Consider the following 24,382-nt stretch of genomic DNA (forward strand, 5'->3'; position numbering starts at 1 on the left):
AATAAAATATAGAAGAAAGAGTTCTGGGGGCTAATCTGCCTACTTTCCTTTCACTATCCCTACAACTGGGACTAAATTTAGTCCAAATCAGTTAGACAGCTCACAAAGTTAGCCCACTTACTCCTCAAACATTTACAGACCTGCCATCTGGAATTGCTGATGACATCATCACAAACGACACCACTCAGATGTCCGTGTGTGTCACTAACTACAACTGTACCAAATTTGGTTCAAATCAGTTAGATGATCCACAATTTAGCCCAACTGTGCCTCAAATGTTCACGCATCTGCCATCTTGATTCGGGGTGGATGACATCATCACAAACTAAGAAATGTTTCTATGTGTCCTTACAACTGTACCCAATTTGGTTCATATTGGTCCAAGCATTGCAAAGTTGATAGCGAGGGTCACACAGACAGACACAATGCCAGGTGATCTCATAAGCTTACTTTTCTTAGGGAATGTAGACTAAAAATCAGGCCATATAAAACAGCTTTTAAAAAACCTTTTTGTATTCTATTGTGCTTTTTTGGGTAGTTTTATGTGTTTTAACAGTACATTTTACTCAATAGTTGTTTTATTGTTGTACTTTCTGAGCCACCCAGAGAACAAGTTGTTATGGAGCTGTCAGCAAATGGTTATTATTATTATTAGAAAAACACATACGTTTTGAATGAAAAATCTAAGGGACAACACCGTAAGAAGTTATTTTATCTTAAGATAAAACTAAGTTAGTGGAGAACTCAAGAACCCCTTTTGGGGTTGGGTACATTGATCAGTCTGCTTAGAAATATGGGAGACAGGCAGTTCAGTAACAGTAACTTTGGGGTATATCTTAAGTTTTTGTAGAACTGAGTGTTTGTGGATTATGTTAAACAATTTAGTAGGATTATGTCAGATCATTCATTCCTAATGTATGTTTTTCTGGCTTGCATTGTTCACCAGGCTCCCTTGAAAAAGATTATTTTCAAAATGCACTGGGAATAAACCATCATCCTTTTCACCCAGTGGTTCCTCTTTTTTGTTCTTCTGCTGTTCTACAGCTGAACTGATCCTCCGTATGGCGGGCCCCAGCGTGCCTCATTTTTAGCATGCACCATTCTGATAAAAACAGAGACACGCCCTGGATTTTGCTTTCCTCAATGACCTTATTGGTTCCAGCAGTCGGGTGTGCTCAATATGGCACCGGAAGGCGGAGTCACGCGACTCAGGAAGAGAACTGGGAAAATACAGCCCAAATGGTAGCACTAGCATAGCTTCCCACCTGCCACCCAGCCCGACTCAGGAGGAGGAGGAAGAGGCCCTCCTGTTGCAGGATCATAGCCAGACCCCTCCCGCTGGGGGCAGCGTGGCAGTCTTCCTTCTAGCTCAACGCTTCCTTGTGGTGCCCTGTGGACGGGCCACCCAATATCGCCAGTTCTCCCATCGCCTTTCTCCTGCAGTTCCTGCCACTTCAAATGTCCTCCTTGCACTTCTACCCGGATCCCAGCTACAGAGACCTCTTGACGGCATTTCCCGTCTTGCGATGGCCGGATCGGCTGCTCCTGCACCCCGTCCCAAGCACTCCGCTGGGCTCCGGGCTCTCCAGCTTCTGTGTCACATCGAGATGCCTCTTGATGAACCACCACGCGGGGCCTCAGCCACGTCCCAGGCTGTCACTGCCTCCTGAATCTGGCCTCATAGCGCCCTAACCTCTCAGAGTTCGTTGGGGGAACATGCTGGGGGCTATTTGGTGGAGATGCGCAAGTGGGCGGCTGCAACGACCTCGCCAAGCTGCAATCAGAGCCGGCTGAAGAGAGAAGGCAAGGCCAGCTTGAAGCGACGCCATCCCTTGTGTTACTTCTGGCTACTCCAAAAACAATGTAAAGAACTGAAGAGATCAAGAGAAGCAGCAGAGAGTGTGTATTCTGCAGAGGGCAGAGAGTTGGCTAGGAAGCTAGAGGGGTGCCCGTCCAGGCCTACGAGAAGCAGGAGCAACCTGGCAGGGGCCGGCTCCAGTTATCATAACATGCAGGCTCCAGTTATCTCATTTAGGCATGGCCGCCGGTGGGCCATTGGCTCCTGCCAATTCCGCTGCAGGGGGTTCTTCTTGCCAATGCCAAGGCAGCAGCTGTACTGTTTGGGCTGTGAGGGGGGACCCTGTTCCTCTTGGCTTCCTTCTCCTGCTCCATCTCTTCCTCATTATTCTCACTGTCTTCTGTATCACTCCTCACGTCCCCTTCCACCTGCAAAAGAAGTGAACCTTTGTAAGGAACACAGGAAGCTGCCTTATACTGAGTCAGACCATTGGTCCATCTAGCTCAGCACTGTCTACACAGACTGGCAGCAGCTTCTCCAAAGATACAGGCAGGAATCTGGAGATGTCAGGGAGGGAACTCGGAACCTTCTGTGTGCAAGCATGCAGGTGCTCTTTCCCGGAGTGGCTCCATTCCCTATGGGGAATATCCTACAGTGCTCACATATAGTCTCCCATTCAAATGCAAACTAGGGCAGACCCTGCTTAGCAAAGGGGACAATTCATCCTTCTTACCACAAGACCAGCTCTCCTCTCCTTTGTCACCTGCCCCAGGGCCAGCTCCAGGCTTGAAGGCCCTCTGTATAGAAGTGCTTTGGAATAAGTGAGCAAAGTCCACTTTGTGGAAAGATGGAGCTTCTTTACCGAAACTTGGAATGATCATTTCCAGGATAAGAAAAACCCTTAGGCACTGTTCTCCCTTCTCCAGTTAACAGGAAAATGTGTGGTTTAAAGCTAGGAGCATTATGCAGAATTGAGACACAGAAGATGGATATGCTGAGTTGAGAAATGATGAGTGTATAAAAATAGTAGCTTTTAAATCTGTTGTGATATATAAATCATGGATATCATGAACAATGTTGGTTGTGTGTGTGTGTGTGTGAGAGAGAGAGAACAAACTGAAATTTGAATAAATAGCACTACTCACAAAAAGCAAGCTTTAGGGATTGTAGAGAAAGACTTTCAGAGACTGAGCAATTTTCTTTTCAGACCCTGAAAGGTCTGCCCCATTTCTGACTCTGACTAGATAATAATTTATTTCAATTTCAACGTAAATTCCCAACCGATTTTTACTAGGCTTCTACATGATGTTTAAGCATGCCAGATAATTTATTTGCGCCATCTACTGGCCATCTGCTGAAAATCTGTGAAAAAGCCATGCCTTTTCAATATTATTATTTTATTTTTATTATTTTTACATTTATATCCCACTCTTCCTCCAAGGAGCCCAGAGCAGTGTACTACATACTTGAGTTTCTCCTCACAACAACCCTGTGAATTAGGTTAGGCTGAGCGAGAAGTGACTGGCCCAGAGTCACCCAGCTAGTTTCATGGCTGAATGGGGATCTGAACTTGGGTCTCTCTGGTCCTAGTCCAGCACTCTAACCACTACACCACGCTGGCTCTTACCACTTTTAAAGCCAGACTGAAAAGATACAGGGGTTTTCGTGGTGTGTCAGAAGATCGTGCTAGAAATTTACACTACACCCATTACATCCATTTTACATCCAAATTTACTACACTACACCCATTACATCCAAATTTACACTACACATACATCCAATCAGGACACATTATGATATCTCCTGTCAAAATCTGCCTAAAAGGTGGAATAAATTATTATCTGGATAGCCTCTCTGTGCTTACTGTGCCATGGAGGATGAACCTGTAGACCATGAGGATGATCATGCAGGACCAGAAGATATTCAGTAATTGGATGACCATCAGGAGGCCATTCAGGAGGTAGTAGCCAAAGAAGGGCTGGTAGATTTCAATGAAGTAGTAATATGTGCTGTAGATTACCCTGTGGGATGAAGAAGGGGTTGGAGGAATCAATCCACTACAGCATTTCAGAAAGAGGCTCTTAGCCTTCTATCCATTAAACTGTATGCTATTTGGGGCAGAGACATGCCCCCTTCTGCTGATATTGCACTCTGTAAAGCACCCACCTTGTACACTGAGAAACAAGGAATAAGGATTATCTTGGAGAATTTCCATGGCACCTGGCCTGGAAGCATCTCTTCTACGAATGAGCTATGGCACCATCCCCAAAGGGGACTCTCTTACAGAAGATGTAGCTTCCCTACTTGGGGTACCTGTTTTGCCCTAAAGACCAGCCCCCCCACCCTCCCACTTTACACGCAGTTCAAGCAGGTTTAAATGCATCACTGCAACCTGGTAGCTAGCAGCAGCTCAAGACCTCTGTGTGCCTGAGAAAGGGTGCCAAATGCTGCCTTCTTGCACACACCCTCCTCCCCCTCTTTCCTTTTTTGTAAATCGGGGGGGGGATCTTGCTGGTGCCCCAATAATCTGCCACCTGAGGTGACCGCCTCACCTCGCCTCATGGAAGGGCCGCCTCTGCTGGCCGCAGCTATAGCACTGGGGGAGAGGAAGTTGGGATTGTTCTGAATTTGTGGTTTTCTGGCAAGTGGGTAGAACAGATCTAGGGACCCTCCCTTGCCCTGCCCGGCCATGCTCCCCTCTCCCAAATTGCCACCTTTTGCATCCCAACTGGGAGCTGGTGAGGAGAGCTGCGCTCCTCTGGTTCAGGTGCAGCACGCCTGGGACTGGAACATGGGAGGTCATGAAACAGTGTGGAAAAGCAGCCTGAAGCTAAAACTTACATGCAAGGAAAAATAACCAGCCAGGTAAGCAGGAAAACGGCGGAGAAAATGATAAACAGACCATCAGAGATTCGGCGCCATTTCAGGTAGTAGAATATCTTGGTGGGCTGTGGGGGGTGGGGGTGGGGACAAAATCAAAAGGTACAAATCGAGAAATGAGATCCCCATCTTGCAATCCTGCTGCAGACTCAACCCAACGTCAACCTGAGAAGCTGTAACGGCTTGCCCTCCTCCCAAGGAATGCTGGGAAATGTAGTTTTGGACTAACATTAGAGCATGAATACGACCTGCCATGATAGGTCAGACGGGATTTCTTTCTCCATCCATACGCTTTGATCATGTCTCCCTAGAGTTGTTTTTTCCTGAACTAAAACCCTCAAACGCGTCATCTGGTATTTCCTTGATTTGTGCATATTGAATTTGGTGGAATTTTGGAAAGAGGATCTTGGACTAGGTGGGCCCTCTTTCTTCTACTCCGGCAGAGAGCTCTTCCTCACATTTCTCTCATGTGGTGAAACTTTTGCTCTTAAAAATAAGATGTTAATCTTTAAAGTGTTGCAAAACCACCTCCTCTCTCTGCCTCCATTTCCCTGCAGCTGCATTGCCTTGCCTCAACCCACCCACAAAAACGTAAGTGGAGAGTATCAAGTACTTGAACAAGCAGAAGCTCACATGGGTCCGAATATGATAGTGAGAAGAGTGAACACACACAAGTGGCAAACCTTCTTTCAAACCACCTTCAGTTCTCGGGGTGGGTGCGTGGGTGGTGGCTTCTAGCAAATCCTGATGCCCAACTGGAGATTAGAGAAACAACAACAACAAATATTTATATACTTTTTTCAACAAAAGTTTCCAAAGCGGTTTACATAGAGAAATAATAAATAAATAAGATAGCTCCCTCCCTTAGCAGAGCAAAGTCAGCAATTCTTCTCTGAGCCTATCTCAAGACTGGAAAATCTGATGGTTCTTTTGGGACCTGTGCCATCATTTCCTGGATTTATAGTCACTCTGAAGAAAGATCAGCCTTACCAGCCGAGGAATGGAGTACTGGAAGGACCTTCACAAGAGGATGAAGTAATTGTCAATGTACCCCTTGACATCCTCATCATGGATGGAAGCTGAGGAACCTATCAATTCCTAGTAGCCTATCAACAGCTACTAGTTGGAGGGCTATAGGCCACCTCCAGCCTCAAAGGCAGGATGCCTCTGAGTACCAGTTGCAGGGGAGTAACAGCAGGAGGGAGAGCATGCCTTCAACTTTCCAGTGGCATCTTGTGGGCCACTGTGAGAAACAGGATGCTGGACTAGTTGGGCTTCCTTGGGCCTGATCCAGCAGGGCTGTTTTTATGTTCTTATGTTCTAACCTATGTCAGACAAGCCCACAGCCCCACCAACAGTAGGAGATGTTAGACAAGGACCTGTTTGATCTAACTCATGGTTTTGTCGCCCTCTTTGCTGAACTGGGAGGGGTTATCCTCCTCCCCTTGTAAGATGCCTCAAGAAGCAGACATGAGCCTCCCGGGAAGCGATTCTACCAATATATTGGCTGCAACATCTCCTGTGATCGAACTGCCCCCACTGAGTAATCTGGAGCAGAATAATTGACATTTGACTTTCCCAACAAACCTCGCCCTGCTCCCGTGGAATGCTGCGGGCTGGCAGAATGCCATAAGAGACTCCGCCCTTGTCACCTATCTATCTAAACATGATACTCTCCGCTTACAGGAGATGTGGGCCTTGAAAGACTTAGAGCTGGATGGGGTTTGATGTTAATTCTCTTAATGAAACTCCCAGCGTGAAAGCTGGAAGACCTAAAGAGGGCTTAGGCATTTGATGGCATTGTTTTCCCGGCACTCCTGCAGGGTAGATACTCCAAAGCACCACTGGCTGAGAGAACTTGCCCATGCGGGGCATAGGAGATAGAAACGATCCAACATGTCCTGTTATACTGCACGTTTTATAAGGACTCCTGTACAAGATATATTTCCTCTCTACTGTAGAGGCATATGGATAGATTGGAGCGGTTCTATATGAAGCCATTGCTCTCTGATACAAATCAAACCCTCACCTGCATGGTAGCTAAGTTCTGTGTTTTGATTGATTGATTAAGTGCCGTCAAGTCGGTGTCAACTCATAGCAACCATATAGATAGATTCTCTCCAGGATGATCTGTCTTCAACTTGGCCTTTAAGCTCTCTCAGTGGTGCATTCATTGCTGTCATAATCGAGTCCATCCACCTTGCTGCTAATCGTCTTCTTCTCTTTCCTTCAACTTTCCCCAGCATTATGGACTTCTCAAAGGAGCTGGATCTTCGTATAATGTGTCCGAAGTATGATAGTTTGAGCCTGGTCATTTGTGCCTCAAGTGAAAATTCTAGATTGATTTGTTCTATGATCCATTTGTTTATTTTCCTGGCTGTCCATGGGATCCTCAAAAGTCTTCTCCAGCACCTAAGTTCAAAAACATCGATACCTTTTCTATCTTGCTTCTTCAAAGTCCAGCCTTCGCATCCATAGGGTGTCATGGGGAAAACCATTGTCACGTGACAGTATCTAAATATCCTTTCCAAGGCCTTCATTGCAACAGTGCTCGTCTGCAGCATATTTCTTGACTGCTGGATCCTTTACTGTTGATGGTTGATCCTAAAAGGCAGAAGCTATCTACCACTTCAAAGAGCCTCCCCATCTCTTAAAACTTTTAAAAAGGCAGTCAAGACTCATTTGTTCACCCAGGCTTTTAATTAGATATTGTTTTAATTGTGTGTTGAATAGTTTTAACATTTTAAATTTTTAATTGCTGTAATGTTTTAACCTTTTAATGTGTTGTTTTTATACTTTTGTTGTAAACCGCCCAGAGACTTGCGTTTTTGGTGGTATACAAATGTGTCAAATAAATAAATAAATAAAGTCTTCATTATCAGTTCTGAGGCTGGTTGCTGTACCCGTTGTCATTAGTTGAGTGCAGCAGTGGTGAAAACATGACACTTGACACCATCATGATCCAGTTGGTTGTAATATTTTTCTTTTATTGGTTTTTTAACTCTGTATTTGATCTTTGATCAAAATAAACATTGATTGATTGATTTGAGAAGGTCTACACCCATAGAGATGGAAAAGAGGTAAGAGCATTGCAATACTTTCAGTTTTCGGTGTGTCCTCATGCTTTCATTGTCCTGACAATTGGGCCTGCAGCGGCCACATTTGAAATGGTGCTTAGAAGCTTGTAAATATTTTAAAAATAAAAAAACCCTACTATATAATTTTATTAACTTTTTCTCCTCCCCCCAATAAGATTGCAACAGTGCATGTTACACAATCACACATATATTCACATAATTTATATCAATGTTGTCAGAGGGATGGAAATGAAAATTGGCAGACATGTTCTCCAAAGATTACTCCATGGAGAGATGACAACCATTTGTTCACTGTTACTCTAACCCTTTCCTCTGTGCAAAAATGATGGCAATTTTACTCTAATCATTTGAAGGTAGGGATAAAGGTGGGGTGATAACACAGAGAAAAAGCTGTACATGCAACATGCAATCACCTCTTTTCCATCTCTAGAGGGGTGCCCAAAATTACTACGAGCATTCATCCCCGAGATCGTACCAATGGCCAACAATTGTGGGCTTGGCTCATTGAAGAAGACGAAGAAGGGTCCAAAGAGCAGGCAGTGCCCTTCTCAGGTATCTCAAGAGCACAAACTGCTCTGGGATCTCCATTAGGGCATCAGAATAGACTAGAAGCCATTTCTTGCCTGAGAGAATTGAAGGTGGTTAGGGAACTTTTATAAGGACATTTTCCAGTTTAGCTGCTCAACAGCGGCAATATGCTTCCGTTCAGGCAAATCACATTCAAAACATAAATAGCAAAGTGCCCAGCAGGGGGAGCAGTCTCGCGAAAACTAACAACCCCAAAAAACAGCAACCTTTTTACGCCAGACATACAACGCTTTATCAATAAATCGCAGCGATTAAATCCAAAACAAGGCATTGGAAATGTGAACGGCACCCTGTTGTCAGCATAGGGACTGCAGTGGCACAACACAGGATGTGTGGAAGCACACTTCGGAGATATGCCGTGACCCCATTGCAGGGTCTAATCTGGAAAGTGCCCTGGAGTGCTTTCATGCTGTTCTGATAATCCTCCTTTTCAGCACTACTAAGCCATCTTTTCACACTAGAGTTTGTTCCACAAGCAAGGTTTTGGCTGTGGACATCAGCTGCTGTCTCAAAGCTCTATGACATGCTATTGCAAAGCAGCTTCTGTCTTGATGAGATAATGGAAAGGAAGCTTAGGAACATAGGAAGCTGCCTTCTACTGAGTCAGACCATTGCTCCATCTAGCTCAGTAGTGTTGTCTACACCAGGGATTCTCAACGATGGGTCCCCAGCTGTTATTGGACTTCAACTCCCATAATCCCCAACCAAATGCCACTGGGGCTGGGGATTATGGGAGTTGAAGTCCAATAACATCTGGGGACACAACGCTGAGAATCCCTGGTCTACACAGACTAGCAGTGGCTTCTCCATGGTTGCAGGCAGGAATCTCACTCGGCCTCGTCTTGGAGATACCAGAGAGCGAACTTGGAACCTTCTGCATGCAAAGATGCAGATACTCTTCCCAGAGTGGCTCCATCCCCTACGGGGAATATCTTACAGTGCTCACATGTTGTCTCCCATTCAAATGCAAACTAGGGGGCCCTGCTTAGCAAATGGGACAATTCATCCTTGTTACCACAACACCAGCTCTCCTTGCTTATATTCACCCCCTGCTTGTACCCCAAGAGGAGGTGTTCTCTGGGAACAAAGCATCCCTCATCTTCCTTCCCCCCCCCCCGGCATAAGCCATGAGGGAGGGAGCCCACACCACCTCCGCTGGTCTTCCCTCCTGGGCCATGAGCACCACTTACCTCCAGCAAACATTCAGATGATAAATGTATGATTATGACAAGTGTGCCGATGCGGATATAGTTGGCGCAATACGAGAAGATGATGAGCGGAATGGTGGCAGCGTGGTGGACAATTTGCTGGTAAAAGTCCTGTGGGGTGGGAAAGTCATGGCTGTGGGATTGCCAGGGTACTCTGATGCAGCCAAATATTGCGTTAATAATACAGCCTGAATAATGCTGATCGTTCGTATGGTGCTTTAAAAAGGAGTGAACTGCTCATTAGTGACGATGGCACATACACTATCCAATACAGTCCTGCAGCACTTGTGCAAGAATTTTCCCGCTCAGCATGCACAATAGCAGGAAGAATTGCTTCTGCCCAGAGATATGACATGGATGGGACCAGTCTTTTCTCTAACAGGGATTCCCAGATGTTGATGACTCCAACTCCCATAATCCCCAAGCAAAAGCCATTGCAGCTGGGGATTCTGGGAGTTGTAGTCAACAACACCTGGGAATCCCAGTTAGGGGAACACTGGATGGGACTGAACCTCCCTCTGCCACAGTGGATATCCCCACTCACCTTCTTTTTGACATCAAAAGGCAATGTGATGACCAAGGAGCAGAAATAGGAGAGCTCCAGCATGTAGAAGCCAAAGGTGGAGTAGAGGAGCCGCTGCGAGAGGGAAAAGGGAGCGGAGACACAGGAAGACACATTATAGAGAGTCAAACTATTGGTCCAGCTAGCTCAGTATTGTATACACAGACTGGCAGCAGCTTCTCCAAGGTTTCAGTCAGGGGTCTTTCCCAGCCCTACCTGGAGATGCTGCCAGGGAGTGAACCTAGGACCTTCTGCAGGCAAAGCTGATGCTCTACGACTGAGCTATGGCTCCATCCCCAAAGGGGAATCTCTTACAGCAGACAGTGCTCACATACAGTCACCCATCTAAATACAAACCAAGGTGAACCCTGCTTAGCCAAGAGGGAATTCATGTTTGACTGTTTCTTCTTCCAGCGTAAGAGGGAGTTGCTCTTGGGGGCAGGGAGGGAAGTGTGAACAGAACTGCCACTTTCCCCCTTTAAGAGCTGCTGAACCATCTCAGACAAACATTCACCAGGTATATCTTCTTTGAGTCTCATGCAATGATGACTCTGCCAGTTGTGCTGATTTAAAAAGCTCCTTCTCAGAGCCACCAGCTGAAAGAACGAGGGCTTTACCGTCTTCATGGAGATGGTAGTTCCACAAGAGCCACCTTGAGGAGGTGTCCATCCTGTAAGGGCTGCCGCTGCAAGGTTAAATGTCTCAAGAAGACCAGCATTTATGTCCTAACAGTGGCTAGTCAGATGCTTCTGGGAAGCCCACAGGCAGGACAGGAAACTGATGGCCTCCTCTATCATTCCTCCACCCCTGGCATCTGGTTAGTCAAAGGTACACTGCCTCAGAAAATGGAGTTCTATTTATAACCAACAGCCATCGCTAGCCCTGCCTACTGTGTATTTATCTAACTCTTTCTAAGAACATAAAATGAATATGCTGGATTAGACCAAGGCAGGTTCACCTGGCCAAGCATCCCCTTTCCAACCAGGAGGCTACTCCAGGAAGCTCACAAGCAGGTCACAAGGGCAGTATCCCTCCCCCATTGCTGGCCCTTCCAGCAAATGCTGCTCTGAGGTAGACTGCCTCGGGCCACGGAAGCTTCTCTGAGCTATCATGGCCACAGAGCCTTTGGTAGGCCTCTCCTCCCCTACAGCTACTGCTCAGCCTGGGAAGTATCGTTGAGTCAAGGAATCTGGCACACATATCATATCAGCTGCTTGAAGAAATCAACCCTAAATCTGAACTCCACCAATGTGCTTTTCAAAATTGAACCCCTTCCTTTCTGGGCAGGGACAGCTGATGCTCCACGGAGCAAGCAGGGAACCCCAGCGTCTCACTCTCCCCAGGCTCAGATGAGCAGGAGGGGGCCTGGGCTGGGTTTTAGCTTCTGCCCCCCACAATAACCATGCAAGATTTGGGGACCTGGATTATCTGGAGAGGTTCCATCCAAGGCTTGCCTGGCCTTTGCAGCCGGTTCTCAAGTCTGGGTAAGTTCAAGGTTGGCTTTAACCTCTTGGCAGCTGCTCAGATCTCTTTCGGTAGTTGGGGGAGAGGCCAGCTGCAACCTCCATTTTTGGATTCATTTTACAGAACGTGGGATGCTCGCCAGGGCCGGACTGGGGGCACTGAGAGGGCGGTGGAATGTATGTGGGGAGGGCGCCGAGTTTTGAGCAGAATGGGTAATTAAGGGTGGGAGTTGGGGCGCAGGGGCCCCCCCAGGTGGGCCTCTCCGGGAATATGCCCTGTTGCCCTGTGGGCCAGTCCGAGCTTGGATGCTCCAGAAATCTCACCCGTAATGGTGGAGCTGTCCAGAATAAATTCATACAGGGGTGGTCCATGTCTGCAGCTTTTTAGAATGAGAGATATTATTAAGGGGATATTTTCCCTTAACTCTTGTTCTTTTTTCACTCAAAATCTGTGATCTCTGTTGACCATAGAACCCCATTTACTTACTTTAAGCAAAAATACAAATAATTGATCATTTAGTAAGCCTTCACACTTAGTCTACATACCCATTCCATCCATCAATCAATCGTTTTATTTAAAGCTGTAAGCCAAACAAAATTAAAACTTTGGACTGTTACCATAGATAAATATACAGCATAAAATAACTGAAAGATACAGGATCAGCCTCATAAAACCCCATGACAAGAGGTCAGTTTCATAGCCCCATATAAAAATTTAGCAACCAGTTTAGTGATACCCACATTAACATCAGCAAGACATAAATTAAGATAAAATGAGTCAGGCTTGCCTGGGAACTGATCAAATAGAGGGGTCAATAATTCTTTCCTTGAGTCGTGGAACAGAGGGCAGTAGAAAAGTACATGAGCAACTGTTTCTAAGCAGCCCTCTCCATAAGAACATAGCCCCGAAACAGGGGAATCCTTGCAAAACCTTCTAAGGAGCAAGGCAGAGGGTAGAACATTCAGCCTGGCTCTTGCAAAGGCTGACCTCAATTTAACCAGATGGAGCAGGGAGAGATATTTAGCAGGATGACTTCGAGCAGGGAGGGAAATACCAAGATATATGGGAGAGCAGCATCTATTCGCTAAGGAGACAAGGCGTTGATACTCAATGTCTCTAAGACATTGGATCATGATAACCTTGGCGCTGGTAAAACACAGGGACAATAAACTGGAGGGAGAAAGCCCCTAACTCAGCACTCAAACCAAAAGAAAGGAGATTTAACAGATTGCGCAAACCATCGCACAATATCCTTAATTTCACATGCTAGCAGAATAATGCTCAGGATCATCCAACACAGACTGGAGCCCTACTTGGAAAGGGAAATGCCGGATGTTCAAGCTGGTTTTAGAAAAGGCCAAGGAACCAGAGACATCATTGCTGATGCACGCTGGATAATTGAGAAAGCCAAAGAATACCAAAAAGAAGTCAATATGTGCTTGATTGACTACAGAAAAGCCTTCAGTTGCATCGACCATGTCGTGGAATATTCTTAGGAAAATGTGCGTCCCAGAACATCTCATTGTTCTCATGAGAAACTGATACACAGGACAGGAAGCCACAGTCCAGACGGAACATGGTGGAACAGAGTGGTTCTAGATTGACAAAAGAGTAAGACAAGGCTGTATACTTTCTCCTTTATTCAATTTATATGCTGAACAAATGCTAAGAGAAGATGATTGGAAGAAGATGAGCGTGTTTTTAAAGTTGAAGGAGGAAACATCAGTAACCTACGCTACAATGATGACACCACTCTGATAGCTGAGAATGTGGATGATCTGCAAGCTCTAGTAATGAAAGTCAAGGAGCACAGTGAAAAAATGAGACTACGATTAAATGTAAAGAAGACTAAACTAATGACAACAGGTACAGCAACCAGCTTCTGAACTGACACTGAAGTGGTGGATAGTTTCTGCCTTTTAGGATTGACCACCAACAGTAAGGGATCCAGCAGTCAAGAAATACGCCACAGACTAGTACTTGGTAGAGTTGCAATGAAGGCCTTGGAAAGGATATTTAGATGCCAAGATGTGTCTGCACCTACAAGGATTAGAATCGTTCAGACAACGGTTTTCCCCATGACACTCTATGGATGCGAAAGCTGGACTTTGAAAAAGCAAGATAGAAAAAGCATTGATGGTTCTGAACTTTGGTGCTGGAGAAGACTTTTGAGGATACCATGGACAGCCAGGAAAACAAACAAATGGATCATAGAACAATTTGATCCAGAATTTTCACTCGAAGCACAAATGACCAGGCTCAAACTATCATACTTTGGACACATTATGTGAAGATTCAGCTCCATTGAGAAGTCCATAATGCTGAGAAAAGTTGAAGGAAAGAGAAGAGGACGTCCAGCAGCAAGGTGGATGGACTTGATTACAACAGCAATGAATGCACCACTGAGAGAGCGTAAAGGCCAAGCTGAAGACAGATCATCCTGGAGGGAATCTATCTATGTGGTCGCTAAGAGTCGACACCGACATGACATTCAATCAAAATACCAGATGCAGGGGAGCAACAGCAGGAGAGAGGGCATGCCCTTGCCTCTCCCCTGTGGGCTTCCTAAAGGCATCTGTTGGGCCACTGTGTGAAACAGGATGCTGGACTAGATAGGCCTTGGGCCTGATCCAGCAGGGCTGTCCTTATGTTCTTAACTCCAGTTTCCTCCAACAAATTGCAGTTGTAACCTGAGATTTTCTTGAAGCTTTGCCACCAACAAATGCAGTTTTGCCACCGAACGGTTACGCCCGAAGGCAGACTTGCTCATAACCGCAGTTAAGCTCCCATTTCCAAACTCCAGTCACAGAGGCAGCCGTGCAGACCTGCCCAAGGCTGCTGCATGCTTTCAGCACTTCTCACTCGCAGGTGCTCGGAAAGAAGGCCACACCCCTCCCGTCAGCCAAGCAGCTGTGGAGTTGCCAGGCAACAGGGCAACACGCCCCACCCCAGACTGGCCAGCCTGTCAAGTCACACAGCGACTCATGGGCAACAGTCATGGGTGTCCACAAGCACAAACACTCCAAATGGCATCACAAGCAGGGCACCCCATCACGGTGCTGGGAGGGGGAAGCCAAAAGGCAGGCCCAAGCAGGGAAGGTGGTGTGGCCAAGTTCTATTTTCCACACATAGGGTGGGGAAGGGGGCTCTAGTCCCTTCCCTGGGTAGGAACATTTGGTCCCACAGTCTTCCTCAGGAAGAGAACCGTCTTTGGTCATGAATGCCAAATGAACAACAGGGTACCCATGTTGTACCAGGGTCTGAAAGGCAGATCCCCAGAAGGGATTCCAGAGCAGCCAAGTTCTATTTTCCACAGAGAAAGGGTGGGAAAGGGAACTCCAGCCCCTTCCCCTTTGGGGGTTTATGCCCACAGAGGCTAGCTCATGAGCAGGGCAGGTCACTGCGGACAGCCTTGGTTCAGCAGAGAGCCTTTTTCAAGGCAACTGTCAGCCGACCCAGGGTTCAGTGGCCAGGCATGAGAGAGACAAGCCACGGGGACACCCCCGGACAGCTCATGAGAGGGACCATCCAAGTGGAGTGGAGAGGAGAGTATTGCCCGGAAACAGCAAAATGGATGCAAGAGGGCAATCGATCCCCTTCTCCACCTAACACCTCCCTCACGAGAGTGTCAGGCCATGGGTGCTCTGAAAAGAGCGAGGAGTGCTAGCTGGCTTGCAGCCGTGGAGAGTGCTATCCCGGGGAACACTTGCTTAGTCCTGGGGAGTGCGGACAATCCGCTGCGATACATGTCCATGTGCACAGGTGTAGTGGGGTGGGGGGCTCGCCTCTCCTGCCCATCCCTGTACCTGTAGATTTGCTTATGGCGGGAGGTTGGACCACGAACCGGGAGTTCTGAATGGGTGGAAGGATCTGTGCTGGTGTCCAGCCCTCACAGCGCACACACCATGGCAAGGGAGCCAGCGTGGTGTAGTGGCTAGAGTGCCGGACTAGGACCGGGGAGACCCGAGTTCAAATCCCCATTCAACCATGAAACTAGCTGGGTGACTCTGGACCAGTCACTTCTCTCTCAGCCTAACCTACTTCACAGGGTTGTTGTTGTGAGGAGAAACCTAAGTATGTAGTACACTGCTCTGGGCTCCTTGGAGGAAGAGCAGGATATAAAATGTAAAAATAAAATAAATAAAAGTAAAAGGGAAAGGGGAAAGGGGGGCACCTAGATTCCTTGCACAGAGGAAGAGTGTGGGGAGGTTTCAAGGGATATGCTCTATTTTATTTTATTTTTTACAGAGAAAGGGGTTGCAACCCCGTACCCACCCACTTCTCTGGGGGTACAGGGTTGCAACCCCTGGTTATGCATGAGCAAGGCCTTGGTTACTCCTCATCAAAACATGATGACGAGTGTGTCTAGGAAATGGCCATTTGGACTACGCCCACTCACAATAGTGTCAGTCCATGGATGCTCCAAGTGGAGCTGTGTTGCTGCGTGTTGGGAAGCCATGGGCAGGTGTATCCCAGAGACCGCTTTCTCAGGGACTGCGGCCGAGGTGCCTGGGAAAACAGCCCCCTGCCTGGCCATGCACCCCTGTGCACAGGGGCGCCATTGCCCGCAGCCCAGGCAGTCAACCCAGCTGCCCCCGGGTTAGGGGAGCAGAAGAGAGTGCTGTCCCTCACAATTCCCTGCACTCGCTTATCTGCACTGAGCACACAGAAGGACCGGAGAAGGGATCTTTAAAACTGGAGTGAATGCACTGTCCCGTTGGCCCAGCTCACCAGCTGTGCAGGTGGCCAAGCCATGTGGGGATGCCCGTAGGGGTACATGCAAGGCTGCACAGGGATGTGGGGAGAGGGGAGTCAGTGTTTCTTTCCCTTTTGTATTTTTCAACAAAGAGAGCTGAGGGGCTCACCAGAGCAGGGTCTTCTTGGATTCCCTGGTGGTGAAGTGGCGGGCTCAGTCCATGGATGGGGATAGCACCTTAGTGGGCACAGGCATATCCCCCAAAGACTGGCCCTCTTGTGAGTGTGTGAGCCTACTGGGCAGCAAGCTGGAGGGATGATCTGCAAGAGTTGTGCTATTCCTTGAATATTTATTTTGGGGACCTCAGTGGTGAGGTTGATTGTAAATGCTCATTACACAAACTTGTTCTGTACTCTTGTTCTCCCTGGTTACATGTGTTTACATTGCTCACATCGATGTGTTGAATGAGACTGCTTATTATTTGTTTCTCTTTATATTATATTTTTATTCCCTGATGTTTGGACTACTCCCACCATCCATAGACTTGACAATTTTCCAAAGTCCATGCATACTTATGAAGCATAACATTTTGGACTATAATATGGTGGTGGGTTCTTTTGGGGTCCATTTCCTTAATTTGCTGGCCACCAGACCGTTCTCCCTCTTCTTCGAAGTCTAGTCCATGTTCCAAATCAACTGAGAAGCCCATTGGGTATCTTTAGGATTTGTGGGCCCCTGTGGAATATGTGGTTCAACAGCCCCCCGCCCCGGGTGAGGGTCTGGAGAGTCATATTCCGAGACAGCCGAGGAGTGAGGGGAAGCTGGCCTTTTAGGCCTATGCCCTGAATGGTTTTTTAAAGGGTTTTTTTTTTTTTAGTCTTTTTGTATCTTTTCCATTTCTTCTGCTTATGATTCTTTTTTGTCATTTTAAGGGAACTCTCTGATGAAGATGATGAAGTGGCTGAGGAAGACGACACCTCCCTAGGCCTATGGCGCTTTTTGGAGGATTTCTTAGACTTGTGTTGCTCTTCAGCATGTTAGAGAACCAAGATTCCCAAGCCTCAGGGACCTCACCAGTGGAGGTGGGTGGCATTGGATTAATAGGTACTTGGGGCGTATTTGGAATAGTGGGGCCAGATGGCCCTCGACTCACTGGTCCCGGCATGACTGGTTTAGTGGGTGGTGGTGCCGCTAAAGAACATTATCGTTGTCTTTATTGTCCAGAGTCCATGGAGTGGTGGTGGTGGTGGGCGTTTGGATCCTCACCACCTTCATCACGTGTCAGGCCCCCTGGATTCGAAGGCGCGGGTAGAGCCAGCATAAGAACAGGGTCCTCTGGTGTTGGGTTGGACCTGCCCGGCATTGCTTCTCCTTTTCCTTCTACAGTCAGTGGTGTGCTCGGGGGCTCAGTATTTTTGCTGCTGGCTGGGCGCTTTCCAGTTAGCCTCTCAACAGTAGCAAAATGCTTCCATTCAAGCAAATCACTTTCAAAACGTAAATAGCAAAGTGCCCAGCAGGGGGAGCAGTCTTGTGAAAACTAACAACCCCAAAAAACAGCAACTTCTTTACGCAGGATATACGACGTCATAGCACTATATCACAGCGACTAAATTCGAAGCAAGGCATTGGAAATATGAACAGCATCCTGCTGCCAGTGTAGGGACTGCAATGTCACAACACAGGAAGTGTGGAAGCACACTTCAGAGATTCATCGTGACCCTGTTGTAGGGTGCAATTTGGAAAGTGCCCTGGCTGCAGATTTCTCAAGGCCACTTTGTAGGGGGCACTCAAGGCAAATGAGGGCTTTGAAGGCCCACTGAGGAGTCCAGGATATCCTCAAACAGAACAATGATTTGGCGGCTTTCCTCCCACCGAAGGGGGATTTGGAATAGTTGCACTTTTACGCATGCTCAATTTCAGTTAGGTGAGCACCCGTAAACCTCTCTACTGCGGTGGTGTTGGGGCTTACTGGCTTGCAGCAGGGCCATAGTTTCCTCCCGCGTTGGGATCTGAACGTTAAGAATGCCGACTCCATAGGAGGGAGGATGATAGGAAGGAGAAAGAAAGGGGAAAGGATAAGGGTTTTTAAAAATATTTTTATGAAGAGAAGACTGAGGAAGAGTAAGGAAGATAAGGTAAGCTGAGGCAAATAGCTGAAGGAGAAAACAGAGGGAAGCAAGAAGTGAGGGGAGCTTGAACGCTCCGGAGCTTTAGCAGGACAAACTAAAAATAAAACGGAAGGGGCTATCCTCCACTGCCTCTTAAAGGCTTTGCTTAATTGGTTTGTCCTGCCTCTGGGGTGTCCTGGGAGGATGACCCACATGAGGTGTCCTCACCCAGCAGCCGAGAATTAGAATTTTAAAGGAAGAGGGGGAATTCTGGGTTTTTAAGTTCCCAGCCATGTTTGCCTGTGAAAAGGTCAGACCCACATTAATGTCACGTTAGGTGTTTGGGTGTGAGAATGATGAGTTTGGGTCATCTTAGGGCAGGGGTAGGCGACCTGGTCTCGCCAGCTGTTGCTGAACTACAACTCCCACTAAACTGCAGCTGGGGATAATGGGAGTTGTAGTTCCAAAACAGCCAGTGAGCCCAGGTTGCTCACTCCTGATCTTACTCCTGATCTTCGGCTTTGCTCAGTTACGTACCTGCTGCGGGTACCCGGTCCAGCACTCACGATGATCCCAGAACCAGGGTTTCTGCAAGGAGACACAATCTCTTAAGAAGTGTGCATGGTCCAAACACACACTATAGGAGATGCCAATTTTATGGCAGCATCAAAAATTGGACGGAGGGCCTCTGGGCAAAAAGCAGACTTGGCCCACAGAAGCACTATGCAGGGATTTATTTATTTATTTATTTATTATTTACATTTATACCCCACTCTTCCTCCAGGGAGCCCAGAACGTGTACTACATACTTAAGTTTCTCCTCACCACAACCCTGTGAAGTAGGTTAGGCTGAGAGAGAAGTGACTGGCCCAGAGTCACCCAGCAAGTCTCATGGCTGAATGGGGATTTGAACTTGGGTCTCCCCAGTCCTAGTCCAGCACTTTAACCACTACACCACGCTGGCTCAGGAACACAGGAAGCTGTCTTCTGCTGAGTCATTGGTCCATCTAGCTCAGTTGTGTCTAAACCAGGCCTGTTCACCTTAGCCCCCCCCCAGCTGTTTTTGGACTACAACTCCCATAATCCCCAGCCATAGGGGCCAATAGCCGAGGATCATGGGAGCTGTAGGCCAACATCTGCAGAAGGGTCAAAGTTGAGCAGACCTGGTCCAGCACTACCTGGAGATGCTGCCAAGGAGTGAACCTGGGACCTCCTGCATATGGCCCCGTTCCCTTGTATCCCTCGGGTAACTTGCCAGATGCCTTTGCTCTCCGCCAGACTACCCCTCCTCTCTTCTTCTATTCAAACAGGGAACCCCCCAAGCACAGGGAAGTCTATCCAGGGATGCAATTCTGCTGGTTGTCATTTGGTAATGGCTAATTCAAAATAGGGCAGGATCTTCATACTCACATCATATAAGGTGGCCATGCCTATGCAGAAAGCCGTTAAATAAAAGGTGGCTCTCCAGCTAGGGGAAAACAAACACACAGAACATAGATCAAGGTTTGGGGTTGGGGGAGGTTCGAGGGAAAAGGTGTGTGTGCAGACCACAGCAAATGCACAGCAAGTGTTGTTTTGCTCTGGAAACTATTACAAGGAAGAAAAATCCCCCCCCCCCGCTTTCAGAACATTAGGGGTCCTTCCAGTTGGCAATAGATTTAGCTGTGCAGTTTCAAAGATACCCTCCCGACACACCTGTAAGCCTTCAGAGTTCAAATTTATACTGTATTCAAAAACAAAGCAGGGCCCTTGTGTGACTTTTGGAGCGCCACCTCCTGGCTACCTCTTGCATTCCATGAAGAACTGCTTTTTCGATAAATGGTGGTTCTTCATGAAATACAAGTGCTGTCCAGCAGGTGGAGCTGTAAATATCACGCAAGGACTCTGCTCTCTATCTACACATAGCATGAATTCAGGGTGGGAAGAAAGACTGAGGCCTGCAGGAGTGTGTGGAGCATGACTCAACTTGTGCTTGGAATTTGCTCGAAAGCTTCTTATGTTGCACAGTTCATTGCTGCCAAAGAGGACCTGTTGAATCTTTGCATTTTTGAATGGACAAATGCAAATGTAAACTCTAAGAACTCCAGAGTGGAACTTATCCCACCCCCTACTTCCCCCAAATTCCTTTTGTTCCAGTTCAAAGGAAAGCGGTCTGCCCCTCTCCCTGGTCACCTGGCTACACAGAACTTTTTCGTCAAGCTCGGCTGGTCCTGATTCCGACGGCACCGAAACCACCTCTCCACTTGCCTGGGCTGCAGGTCACACTGCTTGGCCAGACCACTGAGCTCGCCCTGCAGAAAGAAAACAGAAGCAAAGGTGAGAGGAATCACGGCACACATCCATGAAGCCCTTTGTGGTGGTGGTGGTAGTAGTAGTAGTAGTAGTAGTAGTAGTAGTTTTTATTACAGTCAAAAGACTCAAAATACAGCAAGAGAACAAGAAACAACAAAAGAATAACAGCAATTTGATATACCATTGGAATACAAAACAGACACTTAAGATAGCAATTTCCTCCTATGTTTAATCACAGCTGCTAAGAATTTAGCTACAGCAAGAGTTACCTCAGACCTGGAGTCAGACAAAAGGAATTCTGCATATACCTGAACTGATCGATAGAGGCGTATCTGGGGAAAATAGTGCCTAGGGCAAACACTGAAATTGTGCCCCCTGTCCAAACATCTGACACCCATCTTTCAGATAACTTTACCATAATATCAGTTGAAATATACGTCAAGCTCGTTAATCTTTTAATCTTTCAAAAGCTATTTAGCAGTGAACATAGCCAGACCAAAAAGGGCTGGAAAATGACAACTTTCAGTATGCTGGGGCTCATGAAATAGCCACATACTATGTGGAGGTGTACTTGGAAAACTAAACAGAAGTGCCTGTCAAATTCTCTACTATGCATTGTAGCATCACTATTACATAAGTTTTAAAATTAAATGGAGAATTGGACTTTTCCCAGATACTCTGGAAAATAATTAAAGAATATGCAGAGTAAACTGTGTCACTGCTTGGAATATATTCTAGTCTTTCAGAAAGACAGTTAAAATGAGAGAAAGAGAGCAAGATACTCCCAGTGGGCGTTAATACTAAGGATTTTACATGGATTCAAAGACAAACTCACCATTAATAGCCATGTTATTAAGACATCACATTTAACTCGCTTATCACAAGAAGCAAAGTAAGAGCAAATGAATACAATCCTAGCTCATAAGCTTCAGCTCAGTATTCACAAGCCCTGATTCTCTGTACATAGTGTCAATCTGAATATGTGTACAGTGTCTTATATTATATTAAGTTTAATTTTTTTTTTACTTGTAGCCCCTTCAGGGGGCTTCCTAAAGGCTGTTGGGGGGGGGTCTTCAAAGGTCCCCCCTCTGGCCTCTAGGGCCTCACAGGGATCATTTGAGCATGTGCGGTGGCCATTTAAAAAAATAATCTTTTTTTTTTAAAAAAAGGCTGCTGAAAACAAAATGGCCACCGTGCATGCTCAAATGGCCTCTGCAAGGCCTGGCATGACCTAGGGCCTCACAGAGGCCATTTGACCATGTGCGGTGGCCATTTTGGTTTTGGCAGCCATTAAAAAAAAATTTACAAAATGTTGCCCCCCTCAAGTGGCACCCGGGGCACCGTGCCCTGCCTGCCCTACCCTAGATACGCCCCTGTTGATTGACCAGGTTGTGATATTAATAAGGAGCAAATGAGATTTTATCTCATATTAACATAAAACCCACAGACCAAAAGTACATGCTCCACAGTCTCTATTTCTAAATTATTGCATGGACAGTATCATTGTACACCCTAGAATCTCCCTAATAACTCCTGTGAGGGGGAAGTATTTAAACAGCCTTTGCAAAAGCAACTTGATGGAAACTATTAAGATTAATTAAGTATGAAGCCATATAAAAAAAGTTTAAAGTTTTATAAAAGTTTTAATAATAAATAATAATAAATAATAAATAAGTATGAAGCCATATGCCAATTATTCTGGTAGTTAATATCCAAATGGGCTGAGGAGCAGGATGGACTACATTTGTGTTTCAGACAGAGAAGCAGCAGAGCCCTCATTGCTCCATGAAAAGAAGCCTTTGGTTAACCCTTCGGTTGACAGGCTATAGGGTCATCTCAGCTTTGCCCTTGGTCACTCCCCTTTACATATGAAGATGAGCTGATCTGCCCCATTTGTCTTGACTGAGGTTGGAGAACCAATGGACAAGTACTTTTTCACACAACCCATAATTAACCTATGGAATTCTCTGCCACAAGATGTGGTGCCAGCCAACAACCTGGAGGGCTTTAAGGGAGGTTTAGATAAATTCAGAGAGGACAAGTCTTTCAGTGGCTACTGATCTGGGGGCTATAGGCCACCTCCAGCCTCAGAGGCCTGACAGAGGCGTATCTAGGGGAAATAGCGCCTAGGGCAAGCACTGAAATTGCACCCCTGTCCAAATTTTACCATACCATCAGCTCAAAAATACAAGTCAAACCCGTTAATTAACAAATCTTTTAATTAACAAATTATGGCACTACATGGAAATTGTAACTGCACCTTCCTTGCTTTCACTGATGCAAAATTGTTTACTCAAAAGTAAGTCCCATTATGTTCAAGAGGGCTTACTCCAAAGTAAGCATGCGTAGGATTGCAGCATTAGACAGCAATCCTATGCGTGCTTACCTTAAACTATGTGAATTCAATAGGGCTTACTTCCAAGTAAACATGCTTAGACTTGGGCTGGGCCACTGAGAACAAAGCAATGGGATTATAAAAATTCCATTATGACTAACTTTTGCGGGATTGTGTCCAATGAGTATAAGAAACGTTTATCCAACTGCTCTTTTTCAAAACTGCCCAATTTTCAGGTTTTTGCTTTCTTTTCCTTCCTCTGTGTGATGCAGCCACTTTCCGGTTGCACCTCTGCTTTCTGGTTGTACTGCTGCACAAAAGCTTATGCCACAACCAATGCAGCCATTTCCAAGGTGCCACCACACAAGACTCTTGGGGAAGCGAATCCCACTTAACACAGTCAGCTGCCCTGTCTGTGCTAATAATATGTGAGCAGCAGGAGGAGGCAGTGACACTTTAACCAGAGCAGGAGCCAAGCCCTGCTCTTCCTTGACACTTTCCTCTTCCTCTCCCCCACCTACAAAGCTCTTTCTCCATCACTTCTCATCTCTGTCTCAGGCGGGGTCTCCCTCTGCCCATTACACCTCTTGGGGACCCTGGATGGGGGCAAACTACATTTCCAAAACTCGCTTCTGGCAAATTCCCTCTCTTTCCCTACATTGATTCTGCAAGTGGGTATCTTCTGTAATAAATTATAATGATGATGATGATGGTGATGATGGTGAAAGAACAACAACAGTAATTCCCTTCTCCTTTCACTTCTCCAGCAGCAACAGTTGGAGACAGGAAAAGCATTATCATTACCAATTAGGACACAAAACTATAACAGTTTGGAGAGAAACGCTAGGAGCTGAGAAGCAACGTGGAGGGATAGAGAGGAAAAACATTTGCCACCAGGACAAGCCTCCCTCCCTTCAAGGCTCAAGCTCAGACATGCAAAAAAAAAAAAAAAAAAAAGGTGTGTGTGTGTGTGTGAATGCAGCTTTAAAAGGTCGCATTAACTCAAAATAAATGCAAAGTGTGCTGCCTCATGAGATGTTAAGCAAGGTGCTAGATGGGGTTGTAAATACTGACACTCGGGGATTAAAGGGGAAGAAAGTGGAGTGCAGGCATATAAAACTTCCCTTTCCCTCCTGTAATGTTTCATTGAAATGCAACCAAACAGGTTCCTCCAAAGCAGGGATTCTCAACATGTGGGTCCCCAGATGTAATTGGACTTCAGCTCCCATAATTCCCAACCAAAGGCCACTGGGGCTGGGGATTATGGGAGTTGAAGTCCGATAACATCTGGGGACCCACACGTTGAGAAACCCTGCTCCAGAGGATGTGGACCGGGACTAATTTCATCTCCGA

At 46.5% G+C, this 24,382-nt stretch overlaps 1 protein-coding gene across 1 annotated transcript in view; it reads right to left on the minus strand.

Annotated features, from left to right (window-relative positions):
- Window positions 1-264: 264 nt before the first annotated feature.
- The window catches only part of LOC128341857 (ceramide synthase 4-like), a 33,271-nt gene continuing 9,153 nt past the window's right edge, over window positions 265-24,382 (minus strand). The window contains exons 3-10 of the mRNA XM_053288462.1: window positions 20,575-20,693; window positions 19,813-19,870; window positions 18,940-18,990; window positions 10,117-10,209; window positions 9,555-9,683; window positions 4,640-4,746; window positions 3,663-3,819; window positions 265-2,226 (exon numbers count right to left, since the gene is read on the minus strand). Coding sequence (XP_053144437.1) covers window positions 2,032-2,226; window positions 3,663-3,819; window positions 4,640-4,746; window positions 9,555-9,683; window positions 10,117-10,209; window positions 18,940-18,990; window positions 19,813-19,870; window positions 20,575-20,693 — 909 coding nt within the window. The 3' untranslated portion in view covers window positions 265-2,031. The remainder of the gene's footprint in view (window positions 2,227-3,662; window positions 3,820-4,639; window positions 4,747-9,554; window positions 9,684-10,116; window positions 10,210-18,939; window positions 18,991-19,812; window positions 19,871-20,574; window positions 20,694-24,382) is intronic.

The sequence above is a fragment of the Hemicordylus capensis genome, chromosome 2 (genome assembly GCF_027244095.1).
Source record: "Hemicordylus capensis ecotype Gifberg chromosome 2, rHemCap1.1.pri, whole genome shotgun sequence".
Lineage (NCBI taxonomy): Eukaryota > Metazoa > Chordata > Lepidosauria > Squamata > Cordylidae > Hemicordylus > Hemicordylus capensis.